Source organism: Sorghum bicolor, chromosome 4, assembly GCF_000003195.3.
Source record: "Sorghum bicolor cultivar BTx623 chromosome 4, Sorghum_bicolor_NCBIv3, whole genome shotgun sequence".
Lineage (NCBI taxonomy): Eukaryota > Viridiplantae > Streptophyta > Magnoliopsida > Poales > Poaceae > Sorghum > Sorghum bicolor.
The window spans coordinates 7,169,074-7,193,895 of NC_012873.2; the positions used below are offsets into that span (position 1 = coordinate 7,169,074).

General features: G+C 43.3%; 2 protein-coding genes across 3 annotated transcripts; one reads left to right on the forward strand and one right to left on the reverse strand.

Annotated features, from left to right (window-relative positions):
* Nucleotides 340–4,061, forward strand: LOC8082933 ((6-4)DNA photolyase). Of its 2 annotated transcripts, XM_002451702.2 has the most exons (14): nt 342–729; nt 867–938; nt 1,022–1,102; nt 1,221–1,391; nt 1,481–1,552; nt 1,667–1,753; nt 1,856–1,954; nt 2,059–2,142; nt 2,228–2,314; nt 2,442–2,513; nt 2,936–3,049; nt 3,145–3,232; nt 3,360–3,455; nt 3,542–4,061. In XM_002451702.2, the coding sequence occupies exons 1-14, from the start codon at nt 394–396 to the stop codon at nt 3,733–3,735; spliced, it is 1,653 nt and encodes a 550-aa protein (XP_002451747.1). In that variant the 5' UTR covers nt 342–393; the 3' UTR covers nt 3,736–4,061. The 2 variants fall into 2 exon arrangements, with proteins under 2 accessions (XP_021314131.1, XP_002451747.1); XM_021458456.1 differs by lacking the exon at nt 3,542–4,061 and having other exon boundaries at nt 340–729; nt 3,153–3,232.
* Nucleotides 12,056–13,858, reverse strand: LOC110434721 (WW domain-binding protein 11-like). Its single transcript, XM_021459430.1, has 6 exons — nt 13,730–13,858; nt 13,459–13,635; nt 12,973–13,368; nt 12,627–12,884; nt 12,336–12,543; nt 12,056–12,114 (listed from the first exon to the last, which is right to left on the reverse strand). Exons 2-6 carry the CDS (start codon nt 13,468–13,470, stop codon nt 12,056–12,058), a joined length of 933 nt encoding a protein of 310 aa, XP_021315105.1. The 5' UTR covers nt 13,471–13,635; nt 13,730–13,858.

The following is a 24,822-nucleotide window of genomic DNA, read 5'->3' on the forward strand; positions in this document are numbered from 1 at the left end:
GCTCAAATCATGATACGGCGAGCGCGCAAACCGGATCATCTGCCCCTGTGCTGTATCGGTCTGTTTGATCCCAATAATTTCACAGGATGTGAAAGAGGAGTGCGTCATCTGCCCTCCCGCCAGATCCGAAGAGCTGCTTGTCCACATTTCACAATCCGCACCGGATCCCGTGTGGCACGACAGGAACGGCCAAAACGAAACCGACGTGGCCACTTCCCGCGCCACTCGCTACGGTTACCCCTTCCTTGTTCAAACCTCCGCCGTCCAATCCCACATCAACGGCCCGCATCATCTCTCCCAATTTCCTAACTCCCAACTCCCCCACCGCCGGCAAAATCCCCCAATCCTCCTCCGTCCGCACCCCGCGCGCACCCTCCGCCCGCCCGCGCCGCGATGGAGGCCGCAACCGCCGCGACGGCGGCGATGGTGTGGTTCCGGAAGGGGCTGCGCGTGCACGACAACCCGGCGCTCGACGCGGCCCGCCGGTACGGGGCCGGCGCCGCCTCCGCGCGGCGGCTGTACCCGGTGTTCGTGCTCGACCCGCGGTACCTCCGCCCGGACCCCGCCGCGTCCTCCCCGGGCTCCGCGCGCGCCGGGGTCGCCCGCATCCGCTTCCTCCTCGAGAGCCTCAGCGACCTCGACGCTCGTCTCCGACGCCTCGGGTCCCGCCTCCTCCTCCTCCGTGCCCGCGACGACGTCGCCGACGCGGTCTGCGCGGCCCTAAAGGATGTAAGCATCCGTCCATCTCTGCTGCCGCCCTGGACGCAAAGCCAACTACTAGTTTTTTTTTCCTTTGCCCTTTCAACCGTTGGTTACACAATGACGAGATCTTGGGTTTACTTCACCCATCGTTCATTTGCGTTCAGTGGAACATCGGCAAGCTGTGCTTCGAGTCCGATACCGAGCCGTACGCGCTGGCCCGCGATAAGAAAGTCACGGTGAGGCTGCTAAGATCACTTTTCTCCACTCTCCGGTATCTTTCTTGGGTGATGTTTCCTGATGAAGATTTTGGTACTTTTAGGATTTTGCATTGGCGTCCGGGATCGAGGTGTTCACGCCTGTCAGCCACACTCTCTTCGACCCAGCAGAAATCATAAAGAAGGTGTTCGAAACTCGAAAGCTTATACTAGCATTCAGTACTATGCCTGTGAACTCATGACTCACTACTCAATACTCGCAACCAAATGTGCTTAACTGATTCTGGTTTTCCCAATTTGCAGAACGGTGGTCGTCCGCCTTTGACATATCAATCCTTTGTCTCCATTGCTGGGGAGCCGCCAGATCCTATCATGGAGGAATACTCTGAGCTCCCACCGCTTGGAGACACAGGGGAGTACGAGCTGTTGCCCGTGCCTACAGTTGAGGAGCTTGGGTATGTGGATATCAGCGAGGTAAGGGTAGAGTCACAATTGCTCCAAAGAACTAGTATTTCAGTTACTACTGGATCGGTCTCTCTGAACTGCTGGATGGCCATTTGCAGGAGGAGATTCCACCATTTCGTGGCGGGGAGACAGAAGCTCTGAGGAGAATGAAAGAATCACTTCAAAATAAGGTGGCTACTTCTGGAATAGCAACATTCTGAAATCCATCAAGTTTGTTATTCTTTGCTGTTTCCACAGGTGTTCTGAAGGTGACGACCTAGATTCTTTTGTTTTGTTCTGAGTAGGAATGGGTTGCCAAATTTGAGAAACCAAAGGGTGACCCCTCTGCCTTTCTGAAACCTTCCACAACTGTCTTGTCACCATATCTGAAGGTATGTTTGTTAATAACTCAATGCAGTTACTTGTCCTTCTTCCCTACTATTTATTTAGATTGTAAAGTGTCAAAAACGGATTGTCATGCTGTTATTATGCAGTTTGGGTGCCTGTCTTCCAGATATTTTTACCACTGCATTCAGGATGTGTACAAGAGCGTCAGAAACCATACAAAACCACCTGTTTCATTGATAGGACAGGTGATTTGTAATTGTAACTGCATTTGTTGAACATGAAGGAACAATCTGGCTACACAGATTTTTTTACTTTGGTTCTGAGTGCATGTCTCATGTTTTTGTAATAGCTGCTGTGGCGAGACTTCTTCTACACAGTGTCTTATGGAACTCCTAATTTTGACCGAATGAAAGGAAACAAAATATGCAAGCAGGTGGCTCCGTTTGATCCGAACCATTCTTCTTTCAGTGATGCACTTTTCATGAGCACAATTGTAAACCAAACCCCATTTAATTTAGATTCCATGGAGCGAGAACGAGGAGCTATTTGTTGCATGGAGAGATGGCCAAACAGGATATCCATGGATCGATGCTATCATGATTCAGGTTTTCTCAAATGAATATCTACCAGAGAACCTCACCTTGCTTTTTTTTTTCTTGTTCTATCTTTCTGTTCATTTGTGTCGTTCTTAAGAGTATCTGATAGCTTTCTTTTTGTGTGTTTGTCTTCCAGCTAAGGAAGTGGGGCTGGATGCATCACCTTGCACGCCATTCGGTTGCTTGTTTTTTGACACGCGGTGATATGGTATCGAATAAGAACTCTGTTGGGAATTATTTACATTGAAATCTCCTTTACAGAATATGTATGTTGGTAATTGTAAATTTTGCACTTTTGGCAACTTTCGAGTTCTAGTTAAGCAAGAAGGTAATCAATAAGAACTGTTTGTTTTGCTAGATGAGTCTCTTCAAAAATATGGCTATTGGGTTGTTTTGATGAGCTAATTAGTGGGGTCAATATTGTGTTGGTAGAATCTGAAGATTTACTTGCCTAACGTTCTCTGGGACATATGTGGACAATTGACATTATGCATCTGAAGAAATTTCTAAAGACTGATTCCAAACTACCTTACATTGCCTATACTAACTTCTTTTTTTCAGAACATGCATCGGCATGTGTTTCATTAAGCAGAAAACCTATACTAACTTCTGAACCTATTTCTTTTAAAGTTTATCCACTGGGAAAAAGGACGTGATGTCTTTGAAAGGCTACTGATAGATTCTGACTGGGCCATTAACAATGGCAATTGGATGTGGCTCTCTTGCTCATCCTTCTTCTATCAGGTTACCGATAATGCACATCCTTCACATAGCACTTTTTATGGACACTTTTGTTCATACTAATAGTTATCTACATTTCTTGTGCCTTTTTCAAATAGTACCACAGAATTTACTCCCCTATCACATTCGGAAAGAAGTATGATCCTAATGGGAACTACATTAGGCATTTCATCCCAGTGCTGAAAGGTACTTCTGGAACAACGTTTCAGCACCAATATAAATAGTCTTCTGAAGCCAGAAGTCAGCATTGTTTGTCCCTTCAGATAGAGGACTAACCAATTTTATTTTGCAATTCTATATTCAACTAATTTAGACATGCCAAGGGAATACATTTACGAGCCTTGGACTGCTCCCCTTAGCATCCAGAAGAAAGCCAATTGTATTATTGGCAAAGACTACCCGAAACCAGGTAAAAATGAAGGACACTGTCGTAAAGAAGGCATATCCATGATTAGTGATAATTGATTTATATTTTGCATCCGTTTGGTTTTACAGTAGTTGATCATGAGACTGCAAGCAAAGAGTGTAAAAAAAGGATGGGAGAAGCTTATGCGTCGAGTCGCCTTGATGCCAACCCTACTAAAGGGAAGACATTGAACTCGTCTCGACGAAAAATGCCCCATGGTGACCAAGACACGTCTAACTCAACCATTTCCAAGCTACTGAAGAGGAATAGCCGAGCTGAATGATGTGCAGCTCCCCTGCTGTGACAACTTTACACTAATTGTTTCACCTTCAGCATTTATAATTTCAGTTGTGCATCCTGCATCTGTCATACGTAGCTCGTCTGATATATTACCAAAGTAATTTTCCCGAAAGGAAATGACTTGCGATCCATAGCTAGTCTGATATCCTACAGTGATCGAATAGATCTGTAGTATATGATCATGTAACAGGTGTATGTAATCATGATAACTGCTGGCCATGTACTAGGTCTTACTTGCAAGGTGGAAGCTATTCCTAATTCTTGCAGCAAATGAACTGTTAAGTGCAATCCATTTATTCCTCTTCAGTAGCTCGGCTGCACGATAGAACAAGGCAAAAAAAGAATTGTCTGTCTAGACTACTCACCAGGGAACAAGCAAAGCTAAACAAACTGTGACACTGGTTACAGCCGATATTTCGGCCATACCGTGAGTACTGCTTCCCAGATGTGATCTCAAGCTTTCCTCTTTGATAGTGTGACTCCCTTGAGCTTTGGCCAAAAACCCTGCTCTTCTTTACCATCCAAACTTGCCACAAAATTTTTCACAGAAGAAATAGTTTTTCACTTGGGATTAGTGTTGACAGAAAAAAGGGTCAGAGGGGTTGCATTCGATTTTTTTTTTGAAAGATTAGGAGGGTTGCATTCGAAATTAGGAATGAAATACAAGAGAAAAGGATTGAATTTGGGCCAATTTGGAGTAAACTGGACATACCCTGGACGTTCGGACCGGTCCAGTGTAAACCAGTCCAGGCTGCTTTTAGCTGATTTAGCTCTGCTGCTATGTAAATTGGCCCAGTCCGATAAACCAGTTCTGCCTGTCTGAGTCTTTTCGATGCGATCTTTTCCAATCTCATGAAAAAACTTATGTTTTATTAGGAAGGTTTCCAAATGAGATTAGACCACCTCATGTAGAAGTGGTACAACACACAATCAATCAAAAAACCAATCTATATCTCTTTTCGAGCTTTTCCAACCTCTGTTCCTCAACACCTCTCTCGATAAGAGTCGCTAGCATTTTGGCCTGCCTATCTTACAACAACTTCGTTGTGTCCCACCCTGAAGGGAAAAAATTTCTCTGTGATAGTGTCACAGACCGACTCACGTGCGACACCCCTTAGAATCACGACGCATGTCTTGCCGGCCCACCACGGGAGACGCCCGTTCACTAGAATAATATACTAGGGATTTGGACTTTGGACTTGTGGTTGCATCGATCGATTTCAATGCTAAAGTAAATTTTGCCGCTAACGGCACATGTCCTCGTAACGTGAATCACAAGATTCGCACTGAGATTCATGCACAATAGAAGAGAGATAAATTTTTATTATCTCTCTTCTGCTGAGTATAAATCTCGCCGTAAATCATGTGGTTCATATTGTAGGGGCACGATCAGCAATCATATCTCTTTAAAACAGGGATGTGGCAGTCACTGCTGTCTTAAAACATATCTAGACAAGCACGACAGTCACTGCCGTCTGGAGGATTAATTATACTATATCTATTTTGTTTTTACTGTCGTCTAGACAAGCACTGCTGAATGGCTGGTAAATTCAGTTGATAAGCTCAAACGAACAAGATGCAGAACTTAAGAATCAAAGTATGCTCCTGTTGCCTTTGTTATAATGCATGACCGTGGAGAAACTCTAAAAGTATGTCCATGTTCGCTGAGTGTTTACGAGTGAACTGTGAACATCTAAATTATATCAACATAATGAAAATTTCAGATACGTTTTGTAAGTTATGTTGATATATATATGCCATAACAGGAAAGGTACCAGAATTTAGCTTAAGTACTAATATGAATGATGCGCATATACCAAGAAATCCAAAACTCAAGTCACATGGCACTTTTTAGCGTAAATACAATTTTACAAGTAACCGGGAAAGGTACCAGAATTTAGCTTAAGTACTAATCATTTCTTATAACTATAACAATGAATTCATGCGATGATTGCATAGATAATCGAAAGCGTACGCCCTTTCTTGAAACTAAAGTGACTATGACCAAAAGAATTATTAGCGGGATCGGACCGGCTGAGGCCCCTAGCTTTGGACTGATTCCACGTCAAGCAACGAATCCAAGAAAACATAAGAAGACAGCTTCAAGAAACCAAAAAAGAAACAAAGAAAACTAATAGAATTTGATCTGGGCCAGTACGTTACATACCGGCCTGGTTTTCTCTAGGACCACACTTCGAGATTTTTTCTTAACAAAAAAATGCATTGATGAAGAATTTAATAGAAATGTTAATTTCAAGAATCATCTAAGCATTTTTTCTTAACGGAAGGATGGAAGGAATATTGAAAAAAGTTAGCAGAGAAGTTAACCCCCTATATGTAGGGTGCAATGAAAATTATAATTTGGAAAACTAGACCCGTATCATTGCTCAAAATAAATGCTCAAGTCTCCCTCGTGTGCCATGTACTCTTCCGTCCCATTAAAAATATCGTTTTTGATTTTCAATTTTTTATTTAACTATTCGTCTTATTCAATTTTTATGCAACTAGTAAATAAATATATCATTGTTAACATATTTTTATTGATAAAACAAGTCATAGTAAAATAAATAATTTTTAAACACAAATTTTGAATAAGATGAACAGTCAAACAAAAAGCTTGAAAGTTTAAAATGATACTTTCATTGGGACGAAGGGAGTAAATTGCAATAAAAACAAAGAGAAGATTATTAAACTATACATTATCCATGAGTGAATTAGATAGTGACATTTAACTCCATTGTGATTCACAACCAGAGAACTGATTTGTGTAGAGATCATTAATGATAGATAACCACTACATGCAAAGGAATTGGATTCTTTGGGAATGCTTTGCCATCTTTCAACACGGAGAGAGTATTATAATGTGATCTTTCGAATCCTGCAGATGCATGGCCATACTCATCACTCATATATATTGTAACTAACTAGCTACCAAATTTGCATCCATTCTCTAGCATGCAGAATCAGTCTATCAGATGAAAATTCGATAAGAAAATGCATCTCGACTTTGTTTGGAATAATAGAATCACACTTTTGGCTTCCGACCATACGATTTTTTGCTCTTTTTATCCATAATAACCACAGATGCATGTGGTGAGTGGTGACAGTTGGTTGTTGGAGAAGCTAGGGAGATTCACTTGATCATGAGGAGAAACTTGAACCGCAAGGTATATATGATCTACAAAAATAGGCGTATACCCCCATATATATATATATCATGGACTAACTGATTAATGAACTGGCGGCCATTGATGCTTTACTTAATTATATATAATTAATTGCATATTCCATGAAAGGAGAATCGTCTTCTACATATCACCGGAAAGAAGAAAAAGAAGAATGACAAGAAAATCTCGTGAGTGCGGAGGCTAGGTTGGACAGCGTCGGTTGCTGAGGTCACGTCCGACGAGTGCAACACAACGTGGCGTAGTTTGACTATGTGTTGGAGCGTCCAATACTCCTGTAGCAGTAGGGTTTCGTCTATGGACGTGTAGGACGCTGAGGGTGCATCCGATGTCCCTTCGTCGGACTCGTCCGACGGCCCTGCGAGTTTGCAGACCTCCCTGAGTAGCATCCGGTGCGTGGATGCCGCGTCCGACGTGTAGCATCTGCGCGTCCGACGCTGGGAGAGCTTTCGAGGCATTAACTTGTAGTGACCGTTAGTGATTAATGGTCCACATTCAAAGAAGGACACATGGCAGCGATCTAACACGCAAGGCAGGTGAGCATCGAATGCTCTACCGCGTCCGACGGTGTGGCGTCGGAGCGTGTGACGCTCCCATAGAAAGCTCAAACGGCTAGCTGTGGGGCGGACCTCTTTAAATAGAAGGTGTCTAGCTTTAGGGGTTTCTGTTTAGCCATTCTGAATACTTAAGGCATACTTTGAGCTAGAGAAAACTTCCTTCACTCATCTCCTTGCTTAATTGATCATCCTATTGAGATTGAGTAAGATTCAAGTGTATTGAATTTGGAGTTGCATCTAGTTGTACTTGATCCTTGAGTTTGCTGCGGATTTCTTGTTACTCTTGGGTGTTTCCCGACACCCTAGATGGCTTGGAGTAGCGAAGGCGTTGAGCTCATGATTGGAGTTTGTATCGAGCCTCACCAAGTGATTTGTGAGAGGTTCTTGAGCCTTCTACACGGGAGATCGCAATTGACTACTCTAGTGGATTGCTCGTGGCTTGGAGGATCCCCTCTTGTGAGTGGATGTGCGGCACCCGCTGAGGATTTGACTTTAAATTGACAATTAGCTCGTGATCCATCAAGTGAGTGTATCACCACAACAAGAACTAGCTTGCCGAAAAGCAAGTAAACCTCGGTAAAAATCTTGTGTCATCTCTTGCTGAGGATTCTCTCTTATGATTGTGGTTGTGAGTGAATGATTGAATATATCTCTACTGTACAACATCGGTATAACCATCACTCCCCACTCCATTACTTACTTGTATACCTTGCTAGTTGTTTACCTTGTGTAGCTTAGACTTCTTGTTTAGGAGAGTAGCTAGCCCTTAGTTGTAGTTCGTTGTTGTGACTTAGTGTTTAGCTTTTTTGCTAGACTTGTATAGGTGGCTTGCATAGTTTAGTTGTGCTAGTGTTAGAATAGCTTCACCATTTATTCTACTAACCAACTTGTCTAGTTGAGTTTGTAGAAAATTTAAATAGGCTATCCATCCCCCTCTGGCCATTTAGACCTTACAATTGGACATATAAAAATGTGACATACTCCATATGTTGACAAGTAATTTATTTACTAGACAGCTAGGATTCATAAACATGTTTTTCTTAACTGAGTTTGAGTCATCTGATCAATGCGGCAAATTAAAGAAAGTGTCAAATTTGTAACTCCATAAATAGCTAGTAGCCATGTAACTGTATACAGAGTATATGCTGCTTCTAGCTTTGTTTGTTTCAGTTTCCGGAAAATGCTTCTGCTACCAAAAGTAGGACACCAACCAATCGAGTGAAATTTGAAACTAATTTTTTAGAGGCTGCTATGTTTTTTTAAGGTAAACAGGAGGGGTAAGCCTCCTACTTTGCTTTTATTGATTTTGCTATAAAATTACAGTTTCTGAGAATAGACTTCAAGATACAAAGAATCTTACAAAGAAAATAAAAAAATAATACACGAAAGCTTCTAACCATAAAAATCAATAAGTGGATGGAATGCTGCTTTTGCTTTTAGTATAACTAAGGCAAACTCCTCTAAAAATTGACTTGCAAGTTGCAACGCTGAATGGAGGTTGAGATTCCTTTAAAGATCACATCATTTCTAAGAGTCTAGATAGCCTAACACATTGTAACTATGATTTCTAGGAAGATGGTTATGTGAACCGCCAATGAATGATATTAACACGGGTGTATCTCGACTAACTGCATGTAGATTTGATTATTTATTACACTAGCCTTTGCCGCTGGCAGTTGCTTCCTCCGCTAGTAGAAATGGCTCTCTGGAACAACCAGTAGAATCTTTGCTGCACTAGTGTCCTTGAAAGCTTCAAAAATCTGCAGATCTGAAGAGAAGTTTGGTACCAGCAGGTCTATAGTGTTCCAGCTAGCCATTGCAAAAGGGCATAGGCCGCTATTTTCATGCAGTATAATATTTGCAGCACCTTAATTAGATCCTACTTTTGGCCTTTTGCTTTGGGAATATAACAGACTTGTTTCAATGGAGAAAGAGAGGTGATGTGTTTCATAGTTATTTGAACCAAACAGTTTATAGCTTTTTTACTGTTTACAACCCATAACAGATTTTTCATAGCAGATCATGTATATCAAACAGATCATGTATATAATAGTAGACACCATTCGATCATCTTTTTTTAAAAAAAGTTTAATTATATATCACTCCAGCAGTCCAGCTTCATATTTACGCAAAATTAAACCAGTCTATTGTGGCTTGAAATGACGATCTAATATAAGATGTCGACCGAATGAAAGACATTTGTCGTTTTATTATAGTTACGGCCCTGTTGATCGAAGCCATCCATCGTGAGCATATAGTAAGATGATATCTCTCTATATGTACGCTGAAAACAACTCAAAAAAGTTGTTAAACCTCCCCCGGCCCCAGACCTAGCGCCGCATGCAAATGAGACACCGAAATTGCACGGCACGGCCAGGCAACGGCCAAAGGCTGCCCGGGACTACTGCTGACGAGGAAATCACATGTGGGGCGCGGGATTGCCCGCGCCGTGGACGCTAGCAGGTGGCTGCAGCGCGGCAGGGGGCTGGACGTGGACGGACGCGCACGGTCTCGCTCGATCCATGCCCTGCTGCCGGCTGCATGCAGCTAGCCCGGCTGATCGCCGTGGCGTGGTACGTGGAGCTGTCGATCCCACGACGGCGCGGCCGAGGCTAGCTCGGAAACGGGGAAAGCGATCGAGCCGCCGCGCTACGCGCCATGAGGGGACACATTTTCGACTTTAGACTCTATAATAGAGTCTGCATTGTGAATGCCCTCTATCATGGAGTCTAAAGTTATTTATTACCTCGAACAATGTGGACTTAGAGTCTAAATAAGATTTGGAGTCTTATTTTTCTACCTCTTTCTTCAATAAATATGCTGCCACATCAGCAAAATACCATAAATAGTATGTAATTAATTGTCTTGGACTCTATGATAAAGTCTTGCATTATGAGTGCCCTAAGGGCATCCTCAAGAGGGAGCAGCAAATCGTCAACCGAGAAACAATAAAAAATACGGAACGGTTGTACTTAACAGGAGAGAGCTGAGATAGAGTTTTGGGGGCACCATGCGAGTCTAGCGACTTTGGATTCACTAGCGTGGTGGTGTCTATGTTCTGTGGCTAATCACATTGCAAGTAAGCAGGCGATTTATATCCGGCGCCATAAGGAGATATGCAAACTTTACTAAATACTAGAGGAAATGTTGATTGTGGTCTAAACTAACCCAAAACTTTACAAGATTCCCCATCACATCGAATCTTACGGCACATGCGCATGGAATACTAAATATAGATAAAAAAGATAACTAATTGCATAGTTTATCTGTAAATCACGAGACGAATCTTTTAAGCGTAGTTGCTCTATGATTGGATAATATTTGTCAAATAAAAACGAAAGTGCTACAGTGTTAAAATCCAAAAAATTTTTGGATCTAAACAAGGCCTAACCTAAGCAGATCTCAGCCCTGTACGCTAGACCACTATGGTGGGCGCACGTGATTCGGCATGGTGTGACCGCAATGTTGTGGTGGGCACATGCAACACGGTGTGGGGAAAAGAATTAACTAGGATGGAACATTAATACAAGTTTAGGGTAAGTGACTCGAAAATAAGTATTTTTTTAGAGTTCACATGAACCTAAGTGGAATTGCCCATATAAATTCAAGGTCCGCCTGGTGTATTTAACTTATTAATTACAGTATATTATACTTAGAATGATATAATAATAGTACATGGACACATGGGTTCTTGATCTATATATATTGGAATTAAACTGAATCTTAATTATGTAATTTGTGCATTACAAAACCAATCCTAATAAAGTTTCACGCCAGCATATGCATGCAAAAGGTCGGATGACGCCACGAAGAATCGTTGCCTGATGATCATTGTTACAATCTACGAGAAGCTAGCTTGCACGTCTCAACCTAATAACTATCACCTAGCTAATCATATACCACCATTAAAAAATAGGTTTGGCGTGCGATCGACAAATTACATGCATGCGTGGCTTTGTTTCGTCAACCGTCGTTCATAGAAGTCTCTTGGGAGGTGGACACAAAGCTTGACGTTACATGCATCAACAAGTCAACCACTACTGGATCCGGCTTCTTTGCCGAGAGCCGAGAGCCCTCGACAAAGGCCTAAAAGCCCTCGGCAAAGGCTTTGCCGAGAGCCAGAAACGCCCTCGGCAAAGCCTACGGCGCCGTCGAGAAACGTCAATATTGACGTCGTCTTTGCCGAGAGCCGTGCTGGCAGGCTCTCGGCAAAGATTCTTTATTTTTTTTAAAAAAAAAGCCTTTGTCGAGAGCCTGCCAGGCTGGCTCTCGGCAAAGCTTTAGTTCTTCTGAACCCGGGCCGAGAGCTCTGCAGGAAGGCTCTCGGCAAAGACCACCTTTGCCGAGAGCCAGACAGCCAGGCTCTCGGCAAAGCTTTAGTTCTTCTGAACCCGGCTTTCTATCTTTGCCGAGTGCCAGCCATCCAGTCTCTCGGCAAAGCTGGGAATTTAGTTTTGTTTTTTGTTTTTTCTCTATTTTTTACATGCACAGCCACATATATATATATATATATATATATATATCACAAATCCCTTTGTCTATATCACAATCCACATATATATCACACATGAAACATATCGAAGTCCACAGATATCACAAATCCACATAGATATGACAAATCTAACATTACGTCCAACATAAACCATAAGTTCATAACATAAACCACAAGTTCATAACATAAACCACAAGTCCACATGAATATCACTCCTCGAAGTCGCTAGCGCCTCACCCCTAGTGCTGTGACTCTGACCCGTCGTCGCCGTGGCCTCCATCGTGTCCCGAGCCCCCATCTGGCCAAGCCGACCAGGGTGAGTGCCCCCCAGGGTGTGGAGAGCTCGCACCTGCCCACGGCGCCCACATGGCCTGCCCTGGCACCGACAGGTACGGGTACGAGTACCCGGGGCGCGGAGGAGGGCTGCCGGACAACCCGGGGTGGCCGTGCTGCGGATGGGCACCAGGCCACGTGTGCTGCGTACTTGGGTGGCCATAAGTAGTAACCTGCCACCCACTGCCTGGAGAAGGGGTCGGGTTCGAACCCCACGACTGATGCTACATAATATAAAAGCGAACTTATTAGTATCTGCAGGACGGCCGCACAAGCCAAAGCAATAGACAAACATATATACACTCACCGGACTGCCTACAGGGGCAGGAACAGGGGGTGGAATAGGGGGTGGAGCGAAGAGCGAGGCAGGCAGCGGAGGCGCTGTAGAGCTCTGGATGGACTGGAAGTATCCGACTAGGTCCGAGATTTGACGCTGCGTGTGCTGCTGCTGTGCCTCCATGTGGCGCCGATGGGCCTCGTCTCTGGCCGCCAGCTCGGCCGCCAGCTCTCGCCGATGAGCCTCCTGCAGCTCGTCCTGCCTGGCCTGCAACTCCTCTAGCTGCGACTGCAATATTACACCCGCAATGGTTAAACAATGCAGAAGGAGATGTATATATGTAAAACTAATGGACGATGGATAAAGCTGTAGTTACCTGCATCGCAGCTATCTGCTGCACGGAGCTCGGCTGACGAGGCCGTATGGGGACGTCGGAGGTCGAGCTGCTCCCCTGCCGAACCTCGCGGAGCGTGGGTACGGTGGCCGGGTTGATTGCGCTGTGGGCAATCATGTACCGGCCGTGCTGCTTCCCTCCTCCCGTCCTCATGAGCAAGTCCGTGTCCAGTGGCTCGGTGGTAAGGTCGAAGTCATCCCCATGGCGCGTGCGAGCTGCAGTGGCGTACGCGGACATCTTCTCGTAGGCGGCAGTGTTGGTGTATGCATCGGGCCCGTCCTGTGGGTTGTAGACGTTGTTCGGATCCGACGCTCGCCACTTGTTAGCCAGGGCGTACCCAACATACTCGCTGATGGGCACGTTGCCGTGGGTCTTGCGCTGCGAGAAAAACACAAACAAGGTTGATTAAACGTAATGAGAATAAAGCGTTAGCAAAAATAAATAAACAAACAAAAAAAAGAAACATACATATGTGTCCATGTACCCTGGGAGGGCCACGCTCCCCTGGTGGTGTGACGCCCCTCTCGTCGCAGCCAGGCGGTTCTCCCGTCTTCTTCTGCGCTCCACGTACGCCTCCGGCCTCTGCCACGAGTCCACAATCTGAGCCCAACAGTCGGTGTGTGATTAGCACCAATCAGCAGGAAACTGCATGACAACGTGCATTTGATATGTCAGAAGATGAATGAGAATTAATGTTTCATACTTATTTTTAAAGGCAGAATAAATGTTCCCTACTTACCTGCATGTACTGCTCTCTGGTGATATCAGTGTCGGGCAACATGATCATCTCCCTAGCCTGTTTCTTTGTCACCTTCTGGCCAAGCACCTCATGGTGGTAGGAGATGACGCACTGGATGTGCGCCTCGGAGTACATGTCATTCAGCCGCTCTCTGCAGACCTTGTCCTAGATTTTCGCCGCCTCGGCCTCTTTCCCCTCCTCGCACACGAACCACTCCTACATACAAACATCATATATGTTTTATTTCATTATTTCAAAAACATCCAATGAATGCATAGTACTAAAGACTTACCCAGAACTCGGCCTTGATGACCTGCGCAAGAGTGGTGTCGTTTGCCACGACGCTAGAGAAGTGCGGCCAGGAAAAGGGTGGCTCCACTTTCCCCTTGTGCTTGACCAAGCCAGGGTAGTGCTTCTTAATAAGGAGGCCCTGTATGCTAGTGATATGGCGTGACTCCGTCGCATCCACCTTGACAAAGTTCCTGCACGAGGCATTACGAAAAAATGTTAGTCTGAAGTTCGATTTTCAACATGTCATATGAATTAATCGTAAAAATATGAATGGTTACTTACCTATCACCACAAGGTGTGATATGAATTAATCGTAAGATCAGAACCAAGGGCATTAGGACTTCAAACGTTGTCATCCGTTTCTTATTAATTTTTATGAGTGATGTTAGGTTTTGCATTTGAAAGACGACATGTAATTGCCAATTTGGTCTCATTCACTGTAAACTGAATCTCTCACCTTACGATTGTGAGGTCAGTCTCAATGCATAGTTTCATGGCACAATTATCAAGACTATAAACTAGGTAACCGAGCCATACGATTTTCATGGGGATGAAACTCCTCTTTCATCTGATGAAACTCCTTTATTTAATGACTCTACCAAGTCAGCAATCTTGCTTATGTGGCACCCTATTTAATGTACATGGACACATGAGTTCTTGATCTATATCGGAATTAAATTGAATCTTAATTATCTAATTTGTGCATTCCAAAACCCACCCTAATAAAGTTTCACACCAGCATGCATGCAAAAAGGTCGGGTGATGCTACGAAGGATCGTCGCCTGATCATTGTCACAATCTACAAAAGCTAGCTTAACTTGCACGCCTCACCTAGCTATCACCTGACCTATCTAATGATATACCACCATGAAACGGTTGTCTATTAGACTAAAAAATAGGTTTGGCGTGCGATCGACAAATTACATGTATGCGTGGCTTTGTTTCGTCAACGGTCGTTCATACAAGTCTCTTGGCAGGTGGACACAAAAGCCTGACGTTGCATGCCTCAACAAGTCCACACACACCTTTCTAAATTCTACATGTAACATCAAGCATGCTGAGATATGATCGACCATGCTGTCGGTCATGGAAAGTTTGAAGGAAATCGCGGTTTCCTGTTTTGAAGGTCGTGACTCGTCGAGAAGATCGGCGAATGAAGCAATGGACACTACACCTGCCACTATCGCTAATGCTTTCCGTCATATGCGCGAATGACAAACCCAGTCATAATGAACCCTTTGATCCAAAATTATGGGCCCGTAATTTTGTACAAGTTTATAGACGGATTCCTGTGTGCTATTATCGTCGTCAGTAGGTGCTAATGTAACCAAACAGAACACATTTTTTTCTTAGAATCTGCCAGTCATTCCATAGTATTTTTCTCTCACAATAAATCGGTCAACAATACTTTCTGCCATGATTTATCAGTCAAATGAACAAGGCGTAAGTACTGTTGACTGATTTGTTATGAGAAAAAAACACTGCTGAATGACTGGCTGATTCGACTGATAATTGACACGTGGTGCTCATATTACAGAGAAGTACACCTATTTTTATATTTTAGTTTCATAAAATAACTCTCTACATTTGGGAAAAATTATATGTGATAGTGCCGCCCTATGTTTGTAGTATGACACCGTCCCAGTTATCACTATGTATCTATATCTAACCCATATTGGTGCTCATATTATAGAGAAGTATTTTACATTTTATTTTCATAAAATAACTCCCTAGGAAAAATTATATGTGATAGTGCTACTCTATGTTTATAGTATGACACCGTTCCAGTTATCATCATGTATCCATATCCAACCCATGATGTAAATCCCACCCATACATGCATGTGAGGAGAGCGAGCCTGGAGCGCTCAGCTGCTTGTTCAACACTTTAGCTAGCGGAATGCATGTTGGGGTGAGAATTTCATAGGAGATTATCAAAGCTATGTTACATAGAAAGCTGATTCATACAAAATTTATTTCTCTATTTATAACTGTATATCGTTTTAGACATAGACATAGTTTAATTGAAACGACATAGTTTAATTGTTTATGAAAATGATAAATGGGTAACAATAGCCCTTCCAAGCACGTTGCTCTCTATGTGGGCGATCCACCAATCCGAAAGCCTCCAAACCTAAGCCACTACCACCTCCTCTCCCTACCTTCCTCCATCTTGCCACTGCTGGAGCAAGTCATCGAGAGCCCATGCAGCGAGCAAGTAAGGCAGCGGTGAGGACCTTGCCTGGTTCTTGGTTTCCTGAATGTGTTGAATATATATGGAACCAGATATCACGTGACATGGCTTTGCGTCTTCTTCCTCGCGCCTCCCCCATCTTCTTCTCCCTCCCCATGCACCTCCTCCACGGTCCCATTCCCCGCCCTCCACCACCGGCAGCCGATGGCTCCCATGTATCCATACTCAAATGACAGATCCAACCCATGTTGTAAATCCCACCCATACATGTGAGGAGAGTGAGCCCTGGGTGCTTTGCCGCATCACCATGCCACCCACCTCCCCCTGCCCTCCCCTAACCTCCGCCATCCTAGTTCTCATTGCCGCCCCACCCCTCGACCTCGCCCACAAATTCCAAGGCGGGGAGCCAACAAGATCCAGCACACGATGCCCTTGCCGCCAGCCCCGGCCAGCCGCCTTCTCCCACCATACCACCCTAGTGTCGTCTCGTCCACCTCCAACGGCGTGTCAGCGGCCGCCATCCCCAAAATCTCCCTTCTAAGCTCATAGGTGAGGAGATGAAAACCCTACGCTGATGAGCTCCTTGCCAGAATCCTAGGCGCCTTCTTCTTTCTCTCCGGTGCGGGCGCGCGTCGCTTGTCACGCGCTCGGCGTGTCGAGCAACGGGTCGTGTAATTGAATAAGATAGCCAAGAAGAGCACCAACAGATGTTCCAGATGCACTAGAAGAAGCTGGCATGCATACAGAACTCACGCTGATCACGCACCGTCCAGAGTGAAGGCAGGCACTACACTACGTCGTCAAATGGTGCCCTAATAGATGCAGCATGCAAAAAGGATGACGTATAATATACGAGAAAATCCCCGGCATGCATTCGAGCCATCCCGGCCGATCTGGATTCCTCGCTCGGTCGTCAGGACTGAGCTGAGCTGAGGACCATCTATCAGTCCGGTGACCACGCGCACGTCCACCACCACCACCTTAATTACCCCCATCTCGTCGATCCACCCGGCCGGCCCGTTCGTCGTCCAAAAGGCAGTGCACACCAAAAAGTTTGCACACGATGATAAATAACGTTACGTCCCTCTCCCTCCCCATATAGCGTGGTGGGCCTTCTCCAGCTGCTCAGCTCGCCACTCACCACCTCAGCTGTACTCCACTCCGGCCGGCCGCCTTCCCTCCTCTGGCTCGACTCGAGAGACCGGGACCGATCGAGACCGAGCGAGACTGCCAAAAACCATGTGATCCGTCTGTTGTTAACGTGCACGCGATGCGCCGGTGCTGCCGCCGCCGCGAGATCGACTCCAGGGACCAAGGCGCGCGCGACGAGGCCGGGCGCGCGGCGGGAGCCCGAGCATCGTGCTCCGCCCGTGTGTGTGGTGTCCCCGTGCCCGCCACCGGGCCGCGTGCAGCGATGTGCCGTGCCGTGAAGTGCCGGCAGCAGACGAAGTGCCGACTGCCGATCGAAGCCCCCCTGTCTCGCTCGGTCTCCATATGCTCTCGTACTTCTTCGGACCTGTTTACATGCAGCTAAAAAGCCAAAATTTTTGGAGAAATAAGTATTTTTTGGAAGAATGAATTTAAACAGGGGCTTGTAAAACTTGGCTGTAAAGATTTGGAATTTGGGACATTGGAGCCCAAAACTGTGTAAACTTGCTTAGGGACCCGTGTCATGTGTCTTGTTGACCAAAAAATTTAGAAAGCATCTAAACACCTATTTGAATGTAAAGTTTACGGCGATGTAAAGATTTAGGTCTAAACAGGCCCGTTCGTTTTCGCCTGGGGGCCGCGTGTGTCCAGCCGCGCGCGACCGGGGCAGCGTGCATGCATGTCAGCATGTCTGATGTCTCCATCTGCCACCGGCTGTCCGCTTGCATGCATGGTTGCTTGCGGTACCGCCGGATTCGTGGATCACCCTCTGCCGCGCGCTCGCGCGGCTGCATTGCTCGATCGCTCGGGCCGGGTGTCTCCATGCCGACGACGAGAGACCGGGACGGCGGCCGGTCTCGATCGCGGGTAGCTGCGACGACTGCTGCTCTCGTACGTTGGGCGTCCCAGACGTGTCGTTGTTCTCTCTGCCGCACCGATCCTACGCATACACGTACGATTACCACCGGACGTTCTACCAACTAGCTATAGGTACAAATAGTAAGATTAGGCCCTGTTTAGATTGAAGATGAAAATTTTTTTGGTGTCACATCGAATGTGTCGGAAGGATGTCGGGAGTGGGTTTTAGAAACTAATAAAAAAATAAATTACATAGCTCCTGGAAACTGAAAGACAAATCTATTAAGCATAATTAATCTGTCATTAGCACATGTGGGTTACTGTAGCATTTAAGGCTAATCATGGACTAATTAGGCTTAAAAGATTTGTATCGCGATTTTCAACCAAACTGTGTAATTAGTTTATTTTTTTATCTACATTTAATGTTCTATGCATATTTCCAAAGATTCGATGGGATTGATGAAAATTTTTTGGGTGGAAACTAAACAGGGTCTTAAGCGAATAGGACCAAATCGTGCCAAGCATGCATTCGTCCTCTACAAGCTGACACGGCCTCGTGGGATCCGATCCTCTGAAATTCGTGCTGCTTCACTTCTCTCAACTATGTTTACACTTCTCTCCACTGTTTCACACATCTCGATACATATTCGACGGTGTAGATAAGCAATGCCTAGCATGCAGATCCAAAAAAACTGTCTTCTAATTTCAGCGCAGCCATACACACCGTTACCTTTTCTGCTGTTTTTCTTAAGATTCTTTCTGTTCCTAATTTGTCTGCGTCATATGCTTGTCACAAATATAGACTCTGTTTGGTTCTTTTTGTTAAATTTTGACTAGCTAAAACTATTTTAGCTTTCAATGACTAGTGAGACTAAACTATTTTAGCTCTTCTTAGTTAGTGTGTTTAAAAATTTATTACTAAAGTTTTGAAAATTTAGCTGGCTAAAATTTAGTAAGGAGAACCAAACAAGCCTATAGTAGCACGTACCACAAAGTCCAAAGCTTTGCCAAAACGTGCACGAGCCAGCCGATGTTATGTTCGAACCATGGGAAATTGTCGTGTCAGATAGTATATGGTTTCTACTTTCTATTAGTATACATTCTAATGTTCCCACATGGTGCTGTGTTTTTTTTTTGAAGAATGCTCCATATAGTGTTTCTCCCTAAAACATTGACAAGTCGAGAGGGCGGTGTCCGGATTAGAGTATGAGTGTGAAACATGAGGCAAAATTGAAACAAAATTTAGATGAAACTTTCAGATTTTTTTAGAAAATTTGGTGCTGGGTCTCACGTCATATACTATGTGTCAAATCTTTTTAAAACCGTGCATTTTATCTTCCTGGAAAGTCCGCTTTTCCTCTCTCAACTCCAAAACCGGGCAAACCACCTACCTCAACTTTTTAAACCGTGCATTTTAACTTCCTGGAGTGGTTTCGAATGCGGTTTTGCTACAACGAATAATTATTTTGCTACAGTGACAATGGTTTTGTTTTTTATTTTTTAATTATTTTGGTTGAATCTTTAAAAATCATAGTAAATCACAAAAAATCATAAAATAGAAAATCCAATTTTGTTGGATTCCACATAAGTAGATCTACACAATGTACATATAATATGATATGCTTTAGTACAAAGTTTTTGCTATAAAGATTTTGTCTTTTTCTTTTTTATTTATTTTGGCTAAATATTTGAAAATCATAGTAAATTATAGAAAAATCATAAAATCTAAAATATAATTCTGTTGTACTCCACATGAGCATATCTACACAGTAAATATATAATATGGCTTGCTTTAGTATATTTTTTTGTTGTAGCTTTAGATCTATGCTTTTCTATAATTAATTGAAATAATTCATAACTGCAACATACATATATTATTTATTCATTATGTATATATACTCATATGGAGTCTAAGAAAATTAGATTTTCCATTTAATGATTTTTTGTGATTTACTATGATTTTTCAAAAATTCAGCCAAAATAGTTTAAAATGAAAAAGACAAAACCACCGTTATTGTAGCAAAAATCACTATTCACAGTAGCAAAACTGCCTTCGAAACTGCTCCAGAGAGGTAAAATACATGGTTTGAAAAGTTGAGAGAGGTGATTTGCTCTGTTTTGGAGTTGATGAAAGAAAAGCGGACTTTTGTAAAAATTGGGGAAGAAAAGTAGACTTTTTACGCGTGGAATTGGAGGCCTTATCGAGTAAGAAAAAGGCCTATCCCTCAAGGCGGAGCCCTATAGGAGAATGGAGGCCCATGTAAAAATATGCACCCCACGGTTGTGCCTAATCTTGATCCATCTCCCTGAAGGCTCATCGTGTATAGGCCATAAAATCGTACAACCCATGAGGTCCATGGTGCTTCTTTTTCTGTTTATTTCATTGAAGCCAATCTCAAGTCCCCAGCAAATTTACAGCCATGGAAGGTTGAAATGAGGAGCTAGAGGTAGGAAATTACTAAAGAAAACCCGAATTCGATGCAATCTATTCCGATGTCGTGGAAACCTTACATTTACATATTATGTTTTAGAAAACACAACACAAAATCGATCAAACAACCAATCTCTACACCTCTTTCCCTTGGAGCTTTTCCAACCTCTCTTTCTCAACACCTCTCTCAACGTGATTCGTTAGCATTTTGGCCTTGCCGATCCTACAACAACTTTGTTGTGCCCTTGCCTGATGTTTCGAGAGGTGTTGGCGAGTTTTTCGGATGAAAAACAAATGTTTTCCTGCACACAGCCGCCCTCTGATCATCCTCATTGTTTTGATTCCTCCCGCTGTGTGCTAAGACATGTGTGGCCTCGAGCACGCTAGCTACATGTGATCTTAGGTCTTGTTTAGATGAGAAAATTTTTTTGGATTTCGCTACTGTAACACTTTCGTTTGTTTGTGGCAAATGTTGTCCAATCAGAGACTAAATAGGATCAAAAGATTCGTCTCGCGATTTACAGGCAAACTGTATAATTAATTTTTGTTTTCGTCTATATTTAGTGCTTCATGCATGTGCCGTAAGATTCTATATGACGGCAAATCTTGAAAACTTTTTGGATTTTGGTGAAAACTAAACAAGGCCTTATCAACGACTGGCAATGCAACTGTCAAGAACAGGGTACCGTAACAACAAAACAGATAGTTTCTGTATGTTTTCAGACTACCTGTGGACTGTCGTCGTAACAAAGTCCCACTTTATCATGGCGTTGCTGGCTGCTCTGCTCTGCTTCAAAGCACATTTTAGTGCGTGTTGGTAATCGCATTGGCAGCCTTCAGAAACGACTGAAGTAGCCCCCCCTCTCTCTCTCTTCCTCGTGCATGGATATGGCTTGGCATTTGTTCTCAGGCCTTATTTAGTTCTTAAAAACTTTCAAGATTTAATATCACATTAAATCTTTGGACACATGCATTTAATATTAAATATAAATAAAAATAACTAATTCTATATTTTATCTGTAATTTTCGAGATGAACTTTTTAAGCCTAATTAATTTATAGTTAGACAATAATTAGCAAATACGAATGAAAATGTTAGGTTAGCTAAACTCAAAAATTTTGTCGAACTAAACACGGCCTCCCTCACACACGACTTCTTGGGATCAGCTTTATCTTTGCATTTGTTCTCTTGTGGCAGAGTCCATTCTTTTGATACGGTGGCAGAGCACCTGAAGTGGCCCCTGTTCACCATGTAACAGCACCCCTTTTCAATGCATCGTCTATTGGCATGTCAAGAGCACAGGTATTCAGAATTCAGATAAAGCTACTAGCTGTTAGTGGACAGATCCAAGGAGATGTGCCAGATGGCTGGGAAGCACTATGATCTGATGCTTGTGAAGTCAGCCATCAGGTTCAGGTAGGCAGTGTACTGCTTGGCCGTTTCTTCTTCCCCCCACCCACCCACCCCCCCACATACACATATGGTTTCAGTGCGGTGGATGATGGCTCCATGCCTCCGTGATGCGCGTGTTCAGAGGCAAAGATTTTCTCGCTGTTTGCTATCCTGACCTGAAGGCGGCTTTGGCCTTTGTGTGCTGCCATGAACTTATCCATTTTGATGGGTCTCATGGTGATGGACTGATGATGACAGAGGCCGTGAGTTTGGCATCCTCTTCATTTCTTTATTCATTGTACAGCACTAGTTTGTGTAACGGTTTAAGGCCCTGTTTAGTTGTTTTTTTTACAAAATAGCTACCGTAGCATTTTCATTTGTATTTGTTAATTATTATCTAATTAATCATGGACTAATTAGGCTCAAAAGATTCATTTTGTAAATTACAGGTAAAACTGTGTAATTTGTTATTTTTTATCTAAATTTAATGCTCCATGTATGTGCCACAAGAGTAACGGAAAATCTTGAAAAAGTTTTGTAAAATTTTTGGGAACTAAACAGCCCCTAAGCCTTCTTGATTTCTTTAGCTGCCAAGCCACACACTGACATACATTATTCTATGTTGACATCTACGTACTCTCTTGTTTTTCAGGCGATCACAGTGGTCTTTTGGAATCTGCTATGATTGTAGTCCGATATCCATTCCATGCCTAGTGAAGAAACAAGAACAGTTTCGTTTTCCATGGACGGCATGCCAAAGCCTTCCACCTTTTGCAATATCAGTGGCTGGATTCGATCTTATAATTGCTTATGGGGCCCTGCAGCCTGCAGGTAAGATGTGCAATTATTGAGCTAACTTACTATACGCCCCTTTTCTTTGGATTTGACAGCCATGTCGTTTTCCTGCAAAAGATGTGCGCGTATTCACGTGATTTAAAACCTTGTTTAAATTAAAATTTTAGAGTGTCATGTTAGTTGTTATATTGTGGTGTCATATGTGAGTGTTTGAATAGTAATAATAAAATAAACTACAAGCGAGGCGAATGTATTAATAACCTATCATTAGCACATGTTTACTATAGCTTTACTGTAGCACCGAATTATCAAATCATAGACTACTTAGAGTTAAAAAATTTATATCATAAAATAATCATAAACTATGCAATTAGTTTTTTTAGTCTGTATACTCCATGCATGTGTCAAAACATCCGATGAGATATGGAATAAACTTTATGGGGAGAAACTAAACAAGACCAAATGACGGCAAGATTCCGAGTTCATATCATCACAAAGGAGCAGCACTAGATAGGACAAGAAAAAGACCACTGAATAAAGTTTACATGGTAATCTACAGAGATCTTTGGCCTATACATGTCCTATCAAATTTTCAAGTGAGACAACATAACTCTCAAAAGAATGTCATCGAATGTGCCCGTTTCAATGAACTTAATACCTATTTTTACCCAAAAAATGTTCTTAATACCTTTTACTTTAACCCAATATCACATAGTCTAATAAAGCTATGGTGACTTGCCACTAATGTAGCATTGTCTGTGACCACTTGGACATTTTCCTCTCCTATCTTTTGAATGCATTTGTCCACAAAGGCCAACAACATATTTGCCATCTTTCATGACAACAGAGTGGTCTTTAGGATCCAAGAAACAAAACCCATGAGCATTATGCATGACTAAATTCATTACTCCCCAAACTGGCCACCCTATCTCTCCATGCATCTATCATAAGTGTACACCCTGTGAGCTGCCACATGATTCCTTGTGGTTTTTGAATCCATCCGACATCTTTTCGTTCCCTTTTCTTCAAAAATGGTCCACTCGTTCTCATAGGGAGCATGCCCTCTCAAACCTCTACCAAAGGCTCCAGTGGCCCCAATCATATGGGCAAATCCTGGAAAAAGGGCTATATTATGTGCAATATTAGCTTCATAAAAAAGAACTGAGGTTGCAAATCCTGGAAAAAGGGCTATATTATGTGCAATATTAGCTTCATAAAAAAGAACTGAGGTTTATGTACTCACAAACTCCATTCCTCCTCTCATCTCTTTTCCAAGCCGTTAACTTTGCTTGAACCTTTTGGTTGAGGTTAACTTCTTTCGATTATTATAAACATACTCTTCTATAGAAGCGAACTTGTAAAACTTCTCAATAGAGCTACTACCCATTGAAGCGGCAGCACTAGAGAATTAGGTCCTTTTCTTGACTTCAACACAAGAACCTTGTTCCCATGGCCATCTAAGCAATTTAGACCAATTCCAAGGTTCTATATTTTTTGATTTTTGCAAAAAAAAAAGCTAAATGTCTTAGTTGGCTATAGCCACACTTAGGTGTTGAGAATGACAACAATTAAGAGGTTTAGCCAAAGGATTCTAACTACTAAACTCTAAACCTCTTCTGCCCTAGATATCTTTAGAAAGGTATTTTAGGTTAACCACTTTGACGGAAGAGACAGGTAATTTAAAAGTACCAATGGCGTGATTAGAGTACTCGATTAACTAGAGTATACCATGCAAGAGTATGTACTACTAATCTGCTATGTTGTAGTACTAAACAAATCATCATTATATACAGCAATTTGTTTGCTGTTAGTGAGAGTACTAATTTGGCGTCGCCTGGTGGTCGGACACGCGGACACAGACAATGGACACGACCGACCATGCCGGGGACCAGGCGACGCCAGGCGCCCCGCGCTGCCCCTCCTCTGCCAAGACATGGACATTCACCAGCCACTGCCGCCTGCCGCCCTGCCATGCCAGCCAGCG

Coding starts and splice junctions, on each gene's coding strand:
- LOC8082933 (XM_002451702.2), top strand. CDS start 394: ATGGAGGCCGCAACCGCCGCGACGGCGGCGATGGTGTGGTTCCGGAAG. Junction 2,315..2,441: donor TCGATGCTATCATGATTCAG/GTTTTCTCAAAT, acceptor TTTGTCTTCCAG/CTAAGGAAGTGGGGCTGGAT. Junction 3,233..3,359: donor TTTCATCCCAGTGCTGAAAG/GTACTTCTGGAA, acceptor CAACTAATTTAG/ACATGCCAAGGGAATACATT.
- LOC110434721 (XM_021459430.1), bottom strand. Junction 12,885..12,972: donor AGCAGATAGCTGCGATGCAG/GTAACTACAGCT, acceptor GTAATATTGCAG/TCGCAGCTAGAGGAGTTGCA. Junction 12,544..12,626: donor CTGCCCCTGTAGGCAGTCCG/GTGAGTGTATAT, acceptor TATATTATGTAG/CATCAGTCGTGGGGTTCGAA.